Below are 15,776 nucleotides of genomic sequence, written 5' to 3'. Positions count from 1 at the left end.
CTGTCGTATGAAAAGAGATTAGAGGAGCTTGGGTTGTTTAGTCTGACAAAGCGAAGGCTGAGGGGGGATATGATTGCTATGTTTAAATATATCAGAGGGGTTAATACAAGGGAGGGAGAGGAATTATTCCAGTTTAGTACTAATGTGGACACGAGAACGAATGGATACAAACTGGCCGGGGGGAAGTTTAGGCTTGAAATTAGACGAAGGTTTCTGACCATCAGAGGGGTGAAATATTGGAACGGCCTTCCGAGGGAAACGGTGGGGGCGACGGACCTGTCTGGTTTTAAGATTAAGTTGGATGAGTTTATGGAGGGAATGGTGTAATAATAAAACATAGTAGCCAAGGAAAACCAAGCAATGGTACATGAACAGCATAATGGCCAACAAGGGTCAGGCTAGAGACTCTTGCCTATATGCTCGGGGTATTACTGATTGCCATATTTGGGGTCGGGAAGGAATTTTCCTCCAGGGTAGATTGGCTGAGCCTCTGGAGGTTTTTCGCCTTCCTCCGCAGCATGGGGCAGGGATCACTAGCAGGAGGGTCTCAGCCGATTGAAGTCACTAAAACGCAGGATTGGGGACTTCAACGGTAGAGTCCAGGGAAGGGTCTTGCGGCCTGCAGCATGCAGGGGGTCAGACCAGATGATCATAATGGTCCCTTCTGACCTTAATGTCTATGAGTCTATGATATATCGCGTCTTAACGAGACGCGATATATCGATCCTGGATAAATCGATTGCTCCCTGCCGATACGGCGGGTAATGAAGACATACCCTAAGATGGAGAAGAATTGTTCTCTGTTGCCACAGAGATCAGGACAAGAGGCAATAGGTTCAAACTACAGCAGAACAGATTTAGATTAAATCTCAAGGAAAAAATAACGTCCTAACTGTAAGAACAGTAGGACAATGGAACAGACACCTAGGGAAATCGTGGGAGCTCCTTCACTCGAGGTTTTCAAGAAGAGGCAGAGATCCCGTCTTGGATAGTTGAGACACAACAAATCCTGCATCTTGGCCGAGGTTTAGACTAGCTGACCCTTGCGCGGTTCCTTCTAATCCTATGGTTCTGATTCTATGAGTCTAAGTAGAGGACTTCAGGTCTCCACAGCTGTCAATCTGGCACTCTGGAGCAACATTCAATTCACCCCAAAAATGTAAAGAAACAGAAAATTCCCACTGGTGTCAATGGACGCTATGTACACACATCAAAGGGGGCTCACGCCCTGATATGTACATGTCGAGGCTGTTGGAAAGCAGACAGAAGGTATGGTATCACGCTTTCTGAAGATCTAATGATTTTCTTTGCGATACCTTCATCGGCGGATAAAAGCTGTTTGGAATAATGGAAGTAGGAATCAATTTCATAGCCCCGCTGTTCCCCCTTTCCTATTTCAAACTCCTGCAGTGCCAGTTACTTGTGGATCTAAGCTTGTTTTGCCAAGACCAATTCTGCCTACTGCTATTAAGTTAATTCTTCACTCTGGTTAGTGGCTCCTGACAGAGGGTCTGAGTTCGAAGTCTCCCCTTCCCCGCAGTGTGCATTATTCAGGTACAAACTTATTATAAGCCAATATCCTCCCCACACATCCCCAAAGATTCCTGCTGTAAAAATATGCCAAGACTTATCGCAAGCTTAATCAGAGAGGGTTTCTTTTGTGGAAAACACAGCCATGCAACTGAATTGGCACCTGTACCTTGTTTATATACATTAGTCATGCAAGTCTATTATATCCTGTTTTAAAAAAACATAATGAGTATAGTGCAGAAAAGGGCATTTACATTTTAGCTCCTCAGCAAGCTACATTTTGGAGGCATCGTCGACGGTGGAGGTACTCTGAAAGCTTTTATTAACGAGGGCAATACAGATTGTCGGCGAGCTGCAGATTCCACTCTGGTTCCGGAGCCGATGTGATGATGTTCTGGTCTTTCAGCTTATTTGTAGCAATGTGAAACGCATCTGGATGCGCACAATGCTGCACCCTACTACAATTTGTCCCCTGCTTCTAGGTCCTTCCTCGTCTCACTGCTGTCCCTTACCGATCGGACTCTTGGCACATTAAAAGCATGTTTTTTTCTCATTGGCTCATTTTAAAAAGTGCATCGTTTCTACCTGTTTCCGAGAAGCTGGCTCAGGTGAAGCCATTAATTATCCCCTGCCCCCTATTCACGAGCCTTTCAGAACCTCCTAGGCCCTCCCCAGGCAAGCTGGAGTTGTGCACAAGTTTAATAGTCAGTTTGTGAGTTTCTCCATTGCCCAGGGACAAGCCTGTAGTTAAAGGTCTGGAAAGAAGGAAAAAAGATCTCTGTGTCCCGACTTGTCTCTTCTCATTCAGGATGTCAGCGGCTTTTCCAGTTTCATGCCCTTTGTTTGAGTCATGGGGAGCGTCTTTTTTAAAAACCACTCTTCAGCTTTAAACAAATTCCTGGATGGTTTCTCTCTCTCAAGTGTTCCGTGCTGGGGCGTTTCTCCCCCTCAGACCAGAGAGAAGTCTGCTTGGGAGCTGGAGCACCTGTGAGTCTTAGGCGAGCACTTGGTGAGCATGGAGATCTGAGTGCTGAAGTTGGTACCATTGCTCCCGACGGATGGGTGGTGATATTTCATGTCAGAGCCCAGGAACCTCTCCAGGTGCCACCTGCGCCACTTCCGCTTCAGCTCGGCTTGGACCTAAGTGGGGACAGAGAAGCACGTTAGTGGATGGAGCTCCTTTCTGCTGGTCTGGTTTGGTTTTACGCGCGAGGTGGCTTAATTAAATTCCTACTAGAAGCTGCTAACTGGCTCTGGCGCCAATGCCATGGTGGAACCGGGAACAAGCGACCCCCCTTCCCTGGGAAGTCCAGGATGGTCCCTCGGAGAAGGAAATGGGTGTTGAGTTGGACAAGGAGAATCACTCTATTTTAAGGCCAGCAGGGACCAATTCACGAAGGCCACTGAACTGATATCAGCAGGTAAGAACTTTATAGCTAAGTGGCAGGTAGTGAAGAGATGCACCAGTTAGGGATGAAGCAGTCTTTGAGCCGGTTGGCTGATACAATGAAGGAGTTATAATGACCTCGACTGTTGACACATTTTTTCCCCTTTATGAGGGTAATTAGGAAACATTTTTCAGTCACAAGCTTCTTTCACCAAAGAAATGTTTTGCGGAGCTGTGGCACTGTTTGGTGCGCAGAGGGCATTGGTTTTCCTGAGCCATGCAGCAGGATTCAAACCATCAACCAACATGGGCTACCATGTACAAGGAGCTACTGCCCAGCCGCTTAGCTCTATGGGGCGGGGTTGTAGGCTATGGTATGAATTATAGGGCGCTTTCAGCACACCCAGGTCAGAAATCATAGCACAGACTATACGGGGAGGATTCAAAGGCTGCCTTGGAGATGGAGTAGACCTGATTCTGAACATCGCTGAGCTAATGGGGAGGCTGGGAACCAAACCCAGGGCTGAATTACACAGCTGCCCCCATCTCTTCACGGCTCGCTTTATTGGCTTCAATGCTGCCCGAGTTAGCAGGGGGCTGAACGTTCTTCCCGGCTCACATCTGCTCAGCGGCTTTCGTGAAATTAATTTGGTGGGGTTCAGTCCAGTTTCCAATGGACACACGCTCCGTGGTACAAAACTCACTGCACTCACCGGCCTGCACGCTGCAGTGGGTCTGATCCTGCTGCTCCGAAGTCAAGGGCAAACGCCCGCTTGGCTTCAACAGGATCAGGGCCAAAGAGGCCAAAGAGTGAGTGGGCTGGAGACTGGCTGCACCTTCACCGCCAAGCGTGGTCACTCCAGGTCAGGACTGAGGCCCACTGGCAGGGTGGTGATGGTGGTGTGGGGGGCCCTCCGCTTGCTGCCTGTTCTGTGAATACAACAAGAGGGACTCGGCACTGTGTAGCGCCCCCCTCAGCACCGCGAGTACTAAAATTCACATGCAAAGCCAGTATCTGATGACCATGGCGGCCCCAATGGGCTGATGTAAGGAATGGAACTTCTGCATCATTCACTTCACCCTAGTGACAAGCACTGCCCAAGCAATACTGTGGATCTTACCTCCCCGTTGAGGAAACAGTATAGAACGGCCCCCACAAAGCCCTGGGAGAAGGAAGAGAGGACAGGCACTTAGAACCTCACCATCAGAAAGGCTACATTTAACTTGGTCAACCACAGCCTTGGACACAGAGGCCATAACCAGGAAACTTCTAACAGTCCCCTGGTATAGATAGAGGCTGCTTGATTTTAGCTTCCTTACTAAAGTGCAGGATTTGAGTTGGGCTGTGTCATGCCTAGATGGTGACCTTGTGACTTTTTTTTACGATGCCCTCTTATTCTTCAGAATCTCGGCTTTCTTTAAAAAAAAAAGAAAAAGAAAAAAGTCCATCTCTGGCCCTTACAATTGTGGAGATAACACTGAAAATGTGAACGGACGGCAAACCAGTTCTGTGATGTCTGCCTGAGTCTGCAGGCAGCCTGAAATGATAGCTCTGAACTGCCCCATCCATCTCTGTAAGGTGCTAATTCAGCTGCCAAATGACGATTTAAATGTCAGCATTGCTAGCTATTTCACTGCCGACCAAAGCACGTAAGTGGTACAGTACGTGATAAAACACAGACTCAGTTCTCAAGGCAGCAGACTGAAGTCCATCAATGAGTGCTAATCATTGTGCAGAACCGGGGCCTGCGTTAAGAGCGGAACGTTGATTGAAGTGAAGTGTGTGTATGTATGTATCTAATGGTTGAAATAACCCCTAGCATTTTTCATCCCTATCTCAAAGCAGCATCATACCTCAAAGGAAGGCTGTATCATTATCCCCATTTTACAGCTGGGGAGACTGAGGCATAGGGAGGGAAGTGACGTGCCCAAAGTCATCCTGCAGAAGAACAGTGACTAGAGCACGGGTCTCCTGACGGGTCTTATCCATTAGGTCAGACTGCCGCCCCCGGGTATCATTCTGGATTAACTCATGCAACAAGCCCCGTTGCGGTCAATAGAAATTCTGCCTCCCATTGCAGTTAACAGAATGCTGTCTGCGTGGCATCTGAGTACAGACTGTAGGATTTAGCTGACTGTTGGTAAAACATATTGGGGTGCCAGGAGGTGAAAGGCAATATGAGAATGCACAACAGTAACCCACCCATGCCTTCACTGAAGTCAACGGCAAGCCCCTTACAGACTCCCGTGGGAGCAGGATTGGGCATGTGCTAGTGAAAACACCTTTACACGTTTCCTTAGTCCCACAGTTGTTCCTACAAAGCACCGCAGTTCTGACAGACTCGCCCTGATTTTTGGTGGCCTTGGCCCAGTCCTAAGGGGTGACGCACCTGGAAGGAGCCGAGCACGAGCTCGAAGACGAGCTTTATCTCCATTTTGAAGTTGTCGGGGAAGAAGGCGAACACGATGTAGTGGACGCCAAAGAGCGGGATCAGCAGCAGGGTGGACTTAGCCAGTCTCCTGTCAGAAAGAAAAGCATGAGCTGTAAAGGGAAAGGGCACAACCACGACGGGCACGAGACGGCATGAAATTCGGCTGCTGATGCGCCTACAGCCCTAATGATCCACCTGCGGTGCAGGGAGGGCGGGTCAGTGTGATGCCAGGGAATTCACTTTGTGCTGGAGGTGGAATTTTAAAGCTCTGAAAGCATAAGCAGTGGGTAATAATAAACGAAGGGGAATTAAACCCAGACCCTCACATGTATTTAGGCTTCTGAGGTTCACTGAAAAAAATCAGTGGAAGTTAGGAGCCTAAATACCTTTGAGGATCTGGGCCTTAGTGCTTCAGAGATTTGGAGCCACATCTCCGCAGATGTAAAACAGCAAGCCTTCACTGATGTCCATCCAGCTACACCGCTTCACCGTAGCTGAAGATCTGGCCCGTGGTGATTGCTACAGTGTTTTTCAGAGATGTAATTCCCCCCCCTTATTAACAGCAACTGTTGCGGCACATGCGCTGGCAGCCGAGTCTTGGCAATAAACCTGTCGTAGTTCCCCTCTGCCCGGGGCTCACCCGCGGCTGGTTGCTTCAGGTGCAGAGATGTTCTAACGCGTGACATTTTTATGCCCATCAACTCTAGTGGAGGTATTTCCTCCACGCCCGCCAGAGACCGTTATTCATCTCCACAAGCCAGACAGAGCCCACGACTGCCTTTGCCTGGGACTGCAGAACAGTCGGGGATCTAGAGGAGAAATCCATTTAGCTGCGAGTGATGATAGTGTAGAGAGCGGCTGGAGCGGCCCACGTGTTCCAAAGCAGGAGGATGAGCCGCGTTAGAGCCTAATGGCCCCAAAGAGGATAATCAGAGCTCTAATTAGGAATGGCAGATCATTTCTGACATCTAATTACAGATGGAAATCAAATGCCACTGACTGAAATAAAATGAAAGGCAAAACTTCAATGAGCTTAAGGGGCATTTGACACCATCGATCTCCAAGGACTCCAGTCCCACCTCACCGAGGCCAACGTGGGGAAGGGAAATGCCCTGAAATGGCTCTGGCCAAGGCCATTCGGGTGTTATGGGCAGCTGTTCCTCCCGTGCCAAGGCCCTCACATGCACAATCCCATAAAGCACGGTCTTCCTCCCCACCTCCCTCTAGTCACCATTCCTAGCTTCTATGGGCTTCTGTCAGGCCTCTAATGCCAAGCTGAAGTCAGCACTGGGTAAAGCAGCTGGCTAGAGCTGATCCCAATCTAGACCAATGCCTGTAGGAAGAGGGAGGCATTCGGAAAGCTTGCCTCTGCTACAGCATCCCCCACCACCGTGGTCCATGCAATCATGATTTCCAGAACTCCCCAAGGAACTAATGACCATCACAATCCTCACTGCCTTCCACTCCAAGTGCAAGGAGCTCTTCTTCCACCCGCCTTGTCTAGCACACACATAGCAGTGTGTACATTAAATCCCCCCAGCCCTACCAACACACGATACTGCAGACACAATTCCCTCACCCTTGGGAGAGGAGGAGAAAAAAAATGACCCCCCCCCCACACCAGATGTTAGTTACGTTGCTTAATGCATGAATGGAGGTGGTATAAGAACCTATGTAGAATAGAATGTTGATAGAATTAATTAAGCACAAAGTTCTTGTTACAGAAAACATGGGGTTTTATCTTCTGTTTTGCCTGAAATATTGTTGTCCCCATGCTGCTTGATTGTCAGTAATTTCAAAAGGCTTTTTCATGAGGAGTGCCTTCACGTTTTACAATAAATTAAAGCGCAGCTCCATGGCTGTAGCATTAATGAATGAGTCAACATCACACTTGGGCTTGGAGACTTGGACTCAGATGGAACTGGCAAGCATCAAAAGATACTGTCAATGTGTCAACAAGTTATTTCTTCAATAAACAGTGTTGGGTTGGGGGGGCAGAGAGGGAGGGTGAGATCTCAGATTCTGTTAGACTAAAACAAATTCTTATCTCAGATTTGGCAGGAAGAATTCACAGGGATGATGAACAACAGATCTCTTGGGTCATCCAGACCATACATCTGCAGTTGGCAGGAGCCTTCTGGATACTGAGGGCCAAATCCTGCCATCAATTGCACTCATGCAACTCCACTGGTGTCAATCAGGTTGCACCAATGTAACTGAGGCTCACATTTGGTCCCAAGGGCCAAATTCAGCATGGTGTAAACAGGCACAAATCCAGTGACTTGGCTGGGAGCGACATCCACTTATACCAACCCAGACTGGCCAAAAGGACATGGATCGAGCATGGAATTTGAAAGACTGTGTAATTCAGTGCAAGGACGTTTCAGGTATGAAGCAAAATCATTCTTGCATGCTCAACAAATGCAAGCCATGAACTTTTGTACTTTCGATAGGTTCCCAGATACCAAAAAGTGATGGGCAGAGCATAAGTACCTGCACAGAATAGCACAGAAGTGCTGAAACCCAAGAAGAATGCAAGGCCAGATTATTCTTGGATAACCCTTGCAGTTTCACTTTGCAGCATAGAGGGCCATTCTGTGCCCAACTGCTTTGTGGGTGTCTGAAGTGGGAGTGGGCTGAAGGTCGCATGCAGCAGCCAAGCACAACCATAGTCTTTGCACGCCTGAGTGTAGAGACTGCTCCCTGCTATTGCCTGCAGAGAGCTGGTCAGGGGCCCCGAGTTTGCTGCACACTTTCAGGGCTGTAGCAGAGGGAGAGGTTCCCCTGTGCACCTGGTAGCCCAGGGTGGGATTCTGCCCTGGGGCAGTGGAGGGTTTGATGGATTAGGAATGGGTTGAACAACACAAGGTTTATACTGTTAGATTGCTGGTTCAAATCCTGCCCACAGCAGCAGTGACTGAGGGCTTGTCTACACTATCACGTAGGGTCAATCTAAGATATGCAACTTCAGCTACGTGAATAGCGTAGCTGAAGTCGACGTACTTAGATCTACTTACCGCGGTGTCTTCACTGCAGTAAGTCAACAGCTGACGCTCTCTCATCGACCCCGCTTGCGCGTCTCGTTCTGGTGGAGTACCGGAGTCGACAGGAGAGTGCTCGGCAGTCGATTTATCACATCTAGACTAGACGCGATAAATCGACCCCCGCTGGATCGATCGCTGCCCGCCGATCCGGCGGGTAGTGTAGACAAGCCCTGAGAGTTGTTACCATAGGATGGATGTTTGGTGGCTGTGACAGGGCGCTGAGCAGAACGACGACAGAATCAGCCCCCTGCCCCGCCCGCCCCATTTAGGTGAATAAAGTGGAGCTGGCTGGAAAGAGCCTGCCCTAATTGGGGAATGAGAGCCAGGTGCCAGCCCAATTAGCCCAGGGCTACATAAGAGGCTGGGAAGAAGGAAGCCAGGGAGGTGGGACGGAGGAGAGCGAGGGAGTGTAGGCGGGGAGAAAGCCCTTCCCTCCTGGGTTCAGACACAAGGAACCCGGCACTATGTAAGCTGTATGGTGAGAAGGTGGTGGGGGCACAACCCTGCCAATAAAAAGCACCAGTGGTTATTGAACCCCGGGGTCTCTGAGTGACTTACTCAGCCTAGCAGAGGCAGGAACCAAGAGGGCCCGGCCGCAAACTGCTACAGTGGCCTCTGTGCCGGGAGTCTGGGATTTTCAGAGGCATCTAAGGGAATTAGGTGTTCAGTCTGATGGGATTCTGGTACTTAAATCTCTTGGGCTCCTTTGAAAATTCCAGCCCTGAGGGTTTCAGTCTATTTCCCACCATATAAGTCAACATCAAACAAAAGCACGTAGTACAACTCCCCCCCCGCTTGTCGGCAGCAGAAAAAGCAAGGACCGAACGAGCGTTGAGCCTCAACTCCCCTTGCTTAACCAGGGGCCTGTCTCTCCATCCAGCTCAGGGTTCTGCACAGCCACTCATCCGCGGAGTGTGTGATCCCCTTCCACGTCACAGAGATTGGCAACAGCAAGATGCCTCTGGGTTACCAGGGACTCCTGGGCTCTTCTCCCTGTTTGAGTCTACTTGGGCTAGTGGAGCTTTTGCAGAGGGAAGTGTAGGGAGAGGGGTGGTAGATATGGGGAAGGCTATGCTTGCCCAAGAGGGGCACATTGGCGGTGCAGTGTGGGGAAGCTTGTATTACTGCCTCTTGTGCCATATCTTTGCGGGTACAGCAAGGAATTCCTGGTAGCTTTTTCCAGCATTAATTCACTGGGAACATTTTTAAAAAGACCCAGTCCACCTCCTAGATCACTAGGACCTAATCCTTCCCTTGGCTGCCTGTGTACACACACAGAACTTCCACTGAGATTAATGGAAGCCAGTTACCCAATGAAGGCGCCAGGACAACACTGTTCGTTCTAGAACATATTTCAATATGCTGATTTAATCTCAGCACATCAACAGGGATGTCGTAATCAGCGGGGGAGACATGACATCTGACTACCGATACATAAAGGGATGTAATAGAAAAGGCAGGGACCAATAACGCATACTGGTTAGGGAAAACAGAACAAAAATGAACAGGCTTTAGCGAGCTGCAGCAGGGAAATGGGGAGATCAAATAGCATTTCCTTTATGCATCTAAGAACAATTCAAGTGGAGAAAGTGGAATCACCATCACAAGAGATTTTCAAGGCTCTGGGAGCCACCCAGATTTAAGGGCAGAGTAAGGATGATGAAATTAGTCCTTCCATCATATAGGGGGTTGAACTAAATGACCCACTGGAAATCCTTTTCAATACAAATCGTTCTAGGAATCCCTCCATAAAGATCTAGATTGTTCCAAATGCTGACTCAGGACAGCAGCAAGATACAAAAATGGGTCGGTGTCTGATCTTGGCTCTATATAGGGCCCTACCAAATTCACGGCCAGGAAAAACACGTCACGGACCGTGAAATCTGTATAGTATAGAGTAAAAGCACACAAAAGACCAGATTTCACGGGGGGGAGACCAGTGTTTCTGAAATTGGAGGTCCTGACCCAAAAGGGAGTTGGGGGGGGGTGTCACAAGGTTATTTTAGGGGGGTTCCGGTATTGTCACCCTTACTTCCGCACTGCCTTCAGAGCTGCGCTCCTGGCTGGTAGCTGCTGCTCTCCCCCTGCCCAGCTCTGAAGGCAGCGTTGCTGCCAGCAGCATCGCAGAAGTAAGGGTAGAAGTACCGCAACCCCCCCACAATAACCTTGTGACCCCCCCCAACTCCTTTTAGGGTCAGGACTCCTCCAATTACAACACCGTGAAATTTCAGGTTTAAATAGCTGAAATCATGAAATTTACAATTTTTAAAATCCTACCACCATGAAATTGACCAAAATGGACCATAATTTGGTTGGGCCCTAGTTATACACCCTTAAGCTGGAGTGAAGCTGTGGAGCTGTATCGACCTGCTCCAGGTTTACATTGATCTAACTGAGACCAGAATCTTGCCCATTGAGACTGACTTTGATCTCATGTACACTAGTATAAATCAGAAGCCGCTCGACTGAAGTCAGTCACATGCCGTTAGTACAGAGTGCTACATTATGTAGGTCATTTGAATACACAGCGATAGCGCATCTGAATGCCACTGCCCTTCCATATTTGTGCAACAGAAAGTGTAGCTTATAATGATTGTAAGGTGCAGCGCACAGCCCTTTAAATGTGGAATCCAGGGCTTCTTCTGTAACTCCGCCCTTTGGGGAGGAGCCAGAATGTGCCGTAACACAGCAGAGTCTGGAGCACGGGTGGGCAAACTTTTTGGCCAGAGGGCGGAGGTGAAAGTAAGCCGGTACGGTACGGTACGGCGTACCGGCAAGAGCCAGTACACCGTGCCGAACTGCACCGGCTTCCGCGGTGGGGATTTAAAGGGTTCAGGGCTCCCCGCAGCGGCAGGAGCTCCGGGCCCTTTAAATCCATGCCCGAGTCCGGCTGCCGGAGCTGCGGTGGGGATTTAAAGGGCCCGGAGCTCCTGCCGCTGCGGGGAGGCCCGAGCCCTTTAAATCCCGCTCTGGCTGCCGGAGCTGTGGTGGGGATTTAAAGGGCCTGGAGCTCCTGCCCTTTAAATCCCCTCTGTGGCGGCCGGAGCCCCGGGCCCCTTAATTTGCCCCTGAGCTTCGGGGGCTCCCAGCCACCTCTGCAGCTGGGAGCCCCGGGTTGATTTAAAGGCCCTGGGGCTCCCAGCCACAGCCGGTGCCCCAGGGCTTTTAAATCTTGAGAGGCCCCGCCTCTTCCGGTTGAGGCCATGCCTCTTCTGGATGAGGCCACGCCCCCCTCAGGAGGGCAATACCGGTAAATCCTGTAAGTTACTTTCACCCCTGCCAGAGGGCCACATCTGGGTGGGGAAATTGAATGCAGGGCCATGAATGTAGGGCTGGGGCAGGGGGTTGGGGTGTGGGAGGGATGCGGTGTGCAGGAGGGCTCAGGGCAGGGAGTTGGGGTGCAGGAGGGGGCTCAGGGCAGGGGGTTGGGGTGCAGTACGGGGCTCAGGGAAGGCAGTTAGGGGACTCAGGGAAGGCAGTTAGGGGGCTCAGGGCAGGGGGTTGGGGTGTGGGCTCTGTCCTAGCACCGTTTACCTTGAGTGGCTCCAGAGTGGCAGCGATGCACAGTAGGGCTAAAGCAGGCTCCCTGCCTGCCCTGGCCCTGCGCTGCTCCTGGAAGAGGCCAGCATGTCCGGCAGTGGCTCCTGTGGGTGGGGTGGGCAGGTGGCTCCACGCACGCTGCCCTCACCTGTGGGTACCACCCCCAAAGCTCCCACTGGCTGCGGTTCCCTGTTCTCGGCCAATGGGAGCTGAGGTGGGGGGGCGGTGCCTGCAGGTAAGGGCGGCACATGGAGCTCTCTGCCCCCCATCCCAACTCCTTTTAGGGTCAGGACCCGAACAATTACAACACCGTAAAATTTCAGGTTTAAATAGCTGAAATCATTAAATTTACAATTTTTAAAGTCCTATGGACCGTGAGTTTGGTAGGGCCTTAGTTATATAACTTTAAGCTGGAGTGAATCCGTGAAGCAGTATAGACTTACTCCAGGTTTACGTTGATCTAATTGAGACCAGAATCTTGCCCAGTGAGACTGACTTTGATCTCACGGACACTGGTATAAATCAGAAGTCACTCCACTGAAGTCAGTCACATGCTGTTAGTACAGAAATGGAATCCAGGGCTTCTCCTTTAGCTCCGCCCTTTGGGGAGGAGCCAGAATGTGCCGTAACAGAGCAGAGTCTGGCGTGGGGGTGGGCCGTGTTGTTGGCTGCTTCTGGGAGCGGCACGGGGCCAGGGCAGGCAGGGAGCCTGCCTTAGCCCCGCTGTGCCATGGGCCTGGCAATCCCGCGGGCCAGATTGAAAGCCCTGACGGGCCGGATCCGGCCCGCAGGCCGTAGTTTGCCCTCCCCTGGTCTGGAGCCTGCTGAGGGACAGAAGCCATTCTGCATCTGCCTATGGGGAACACAGAACAGGTTGAACTTTCCTATCAGTTATCCCACACCACTCCCCTTCCCCCAGGCATTCTTTCTGCCATCTGGACAAATGACTGACATTAAATCCATTTGATTTTTCATTAAACCATGAAAATAACCTACCCCCGTCTGTACAGGATTCCAGACAACTGTGTCCACTGTGGTCTGTGGTCACCTCTCTATTCCTCACTCTGTTCTTTTCAGTATAGCTTTCATGGCTGCAGTGCCTTGGGACACAGAGCTGCCAGATAAGACTGTGGTTCGGGAGACAGTACGGAGGACCTGATGAGCTCCCCCAAAGTCTTCTCCAAAAGCGTGATTAAGCAGGTACTGGCAAAGCAGGCCCCTGCTGGGCAGCACATACTGAGATTGGGGTCTGGCTGAACCCCCAAAATGTCACGATGGATGAGGATTCCAAGAACGTGGCTCGATCTAGTTACCCTGGATGTGAAATTACTGGGCCAAGTTCTCGGCTGATGTAAAAGGGTGCAGCTCCGCTGAATGCAAAGAGACTTCAATGGAGCTGTGAAGGTTTGTACCAGGGAAGGCTTTGGCCCGTTCTTCCTGAGCCTCAGGAAACTTTTAGCCACCTCTGACAACTGAACCCAGTAAATGGTGAATGTACACATCAAGCATCTGTTTGTCTTACAATGAAGTGTCATCATGGAGCTCACCAGTTCATTGCTATTCCTAGGAGCAAGGCTCCTGACCCATCTAAAAACAGTTTGACAGCAAGACGCTTGATTATTTTAGCATATCTCCCAACCCCCTAATCTCAGACACCTTTGATCGACTCAAAACATTTCTGAGTGGGATCAATCAAATGAAGACAGAGGAGGATGGTTCTGGGTAAGCAAACAGCCTGGCCTGACAGGTCTCATCAAAACGGCATGGTTCAGGTGAAAACAGCGTCTAAGACTTACGAGTACTGGCTGGTTTCATTGCGCCCGACATCTGGGGAATGCAGTTTCTGGAATAGGATCCGGATAATACAAATGAAGAGGATGAAGTTCACCTAATGGGGAGGAGAGAGAGAGAGAGAGAGAGAGAAAAGGGGGTTAAACTCCCACAATCCCTTTCTGCAGTGAAAAGAGCTAGTTGTTAGAGGGTATTCCTTTTGCCTCAATGATCTGTTCGTGGAACGAGCCGTTGTTAAAAAGCCACAGGCAGAAAACCCCACTCTGTGAGCACATGGTAAACCGAGACAGAATGGCAGCCATCTTGGGCCTGACATCAGCCTGCTTGGGACTTTGTGTCATACATCTCAAGTATGATGATGTCAAACCCATAGAGCACAGCTCTGCACGACGTCCTGCTGCACGGGGGGGCTGGCGACAGGGCAGGATTAGAGCTTTTCGGTTAGTTGAGCAGCGGAGGTCACGGCCCGCAGTAGACGGCGATACGGGGCTTGCTGCCGGGCACATCACAGACTGGGAATGGGGCCGTGCGCCGAAAAATAGATACATGGAACGGTGTCAGAGAGAACTGCAAACAGGCTCCTAATCCGCCTCACCAGGCATGCCTTCTTCACACACACGCCGGCAAGCTAGGGCAGCAGGGAATTAACATCACGGGTAACACTGGCACATTGCCTCTGCTTCCAGACTAGGCCAAAGCATAAAGCCATTGGTGTCCCTGAGCTATTTTTATTATCCCCAGCTCTGCTTTTCATCTGAGGATCTCAAAGTGCTCTGTAAAGGTAGCCAGGTACTATTATCCTAATTTTATAGATGGAATTGAGGCACGGGTTGGGGAGGAGAGAGGGGACTTGCCCAAAGTCACACAGCATCTGGCAAGACTAAAACTCGGGTCTCCCCAATCCCCACCCCAGTGCTCTAACCTCTGAACCATGCTGCTGCTTGGCACAACTCATAAACAGGAGATGATCTACACCAGAGAAGACTTGAAACCCTGGTGTGAATTTAGACCAGTCTGGGCACAAAACCTCCTTCCTTATCCTTTACAATTAATGAGCCCTCAAGTGATTCTTTTATTTTATATTGTCATAGATGTAAAGGCCAGAAGGAACCATTATGATCATCTCCTCTGACCTTCTGCACAACCCAGGCTAGAGGACATCATCGAGCGATTCCCACATCTTGCCCAACAACTTGTGAATGAGCCAGCACACCTCTCGTTTAGACTCCTAATTGAAAGACTCTCAGGGATGGAGAATTTACCACAGCCCTTGGTCAAGCTGCGCCAGTGCTTAATTACCCACATCTTAGCTAAAGAGAGATTTGCCCCAGACACACAGGCACCTAGACCTAGGGGGCAGATTCTACTCAGCATCGGTAACATGCGAGTTGTAGTAAGTGAACAGAAGATCTGAGCTGCTTCCCAAGCGTCTGTGCAGTGTGCAGCATTGACCGTGTCAAGCCCAAGTGGCTGAGAGAGTGAACAGGGAAGATTAAATGTGAGTGGATTGTGCTCAGGCAGATGGGCAAAGGGGACGGGCTTTAGCGATGGATTTGTTTGAGGCATGCAGAAGAAAATCATAATTACTGGACAGGGTCTGTTTTGTGCTGAGAAAAAGGTTTAGGCTTGTTTTATTAAACAACAGCAAAAGATAGTAGGCCTCCCATCTCAGGAGAATGAGGTGTATTTCTTCCTAAAAAAGGTTACATCTGGAAAGAGAAAATCTGATCTACCAGTCTTTCGGAAAGACAAATATTTTGACATATGTCAGATACGGATTTCCTTTCAGTTTAGTAAGGTTAATAAAATACAAAGCGGTTATTAAAAATGTTTGTTCTTGAGATTAGCTCTGTGACAGGTGATGCAGGCAGATCTGCTTCACGCAAAGGGTAATATACGTTGGCCATCAGGAGAACTTATGTGCAAGACAGAGATCTCAGTTTGGTGTGGGCTGTTTAAATCTTGTTTTGTTGATGTCGCTTTCTCTGTCCTTCCCCTCCCACATGTTTGCCCGGAGTTTGGGGAACAAACTCAAAGCTGAATTCAACTGAA

At 49.9% G+C, this 15,776-nt stretch overlaps 1 protein-coding gene across 2 annotated transcripts in view; it reads right to left on the bottom strand.

Annotated features, from left to right (window-relative positions):
* Positions 1–1,633: 1,633 nt before the first annotated feature.
* VIPR1 (vasoactive intestinal peptide receptor 1) overlaps positions 1,634–15,776 on the bottom strand; it is a 174,461-nt gene continuing 160,318 nt past the window's right edge. For both annotated transcript variants that reach the window (XM_054016641.1, XM_054016642.1), the window contains exons 10-13: positions 13,730–13,821; positions 5,308–5,437; positions 4,039–4,080; positions 1,634–2,670 (exon numbers count right to left, since the gene is read on the bottom strand). In XM_054016641.1, coding sequence (XP_053872616.1) covers positions 2,479–2,670; positions 4,039–4,080; positions 5,308–5,437; positions 13,730–13,821 — 456 coding nt within the window. In that variant the 3' untranslated portion in view covers positions 1,634–2,478. The remainder of the gene's footprint in view (positions 2,671–4,038; positions 4,081–5,307; positions 5,438–13,729; positions 13,822–15,776) is intronic.

The sequence above is a fragment of the Malaclemys terrapin genome, chromosome 2, assembly GCF_027887155.1.
Source record: "Malaclemys terrapin pileata isolate rMalTer1 chromosome 2, rMalTer1.hap1, whole genome shotgun sequence".
In the NCBI taxonomy this organism is placed as follows: Eukaryota; Metazoa; Chordata; order Testudines; family Emydidae; genus Malaclemys; species Malaclemys terrapin.
The sequence above is the reverse complement of the archived record's forward strand: the minus strand, read 5'-3'. Positions and strand labels throughout refer to the sequence as shown.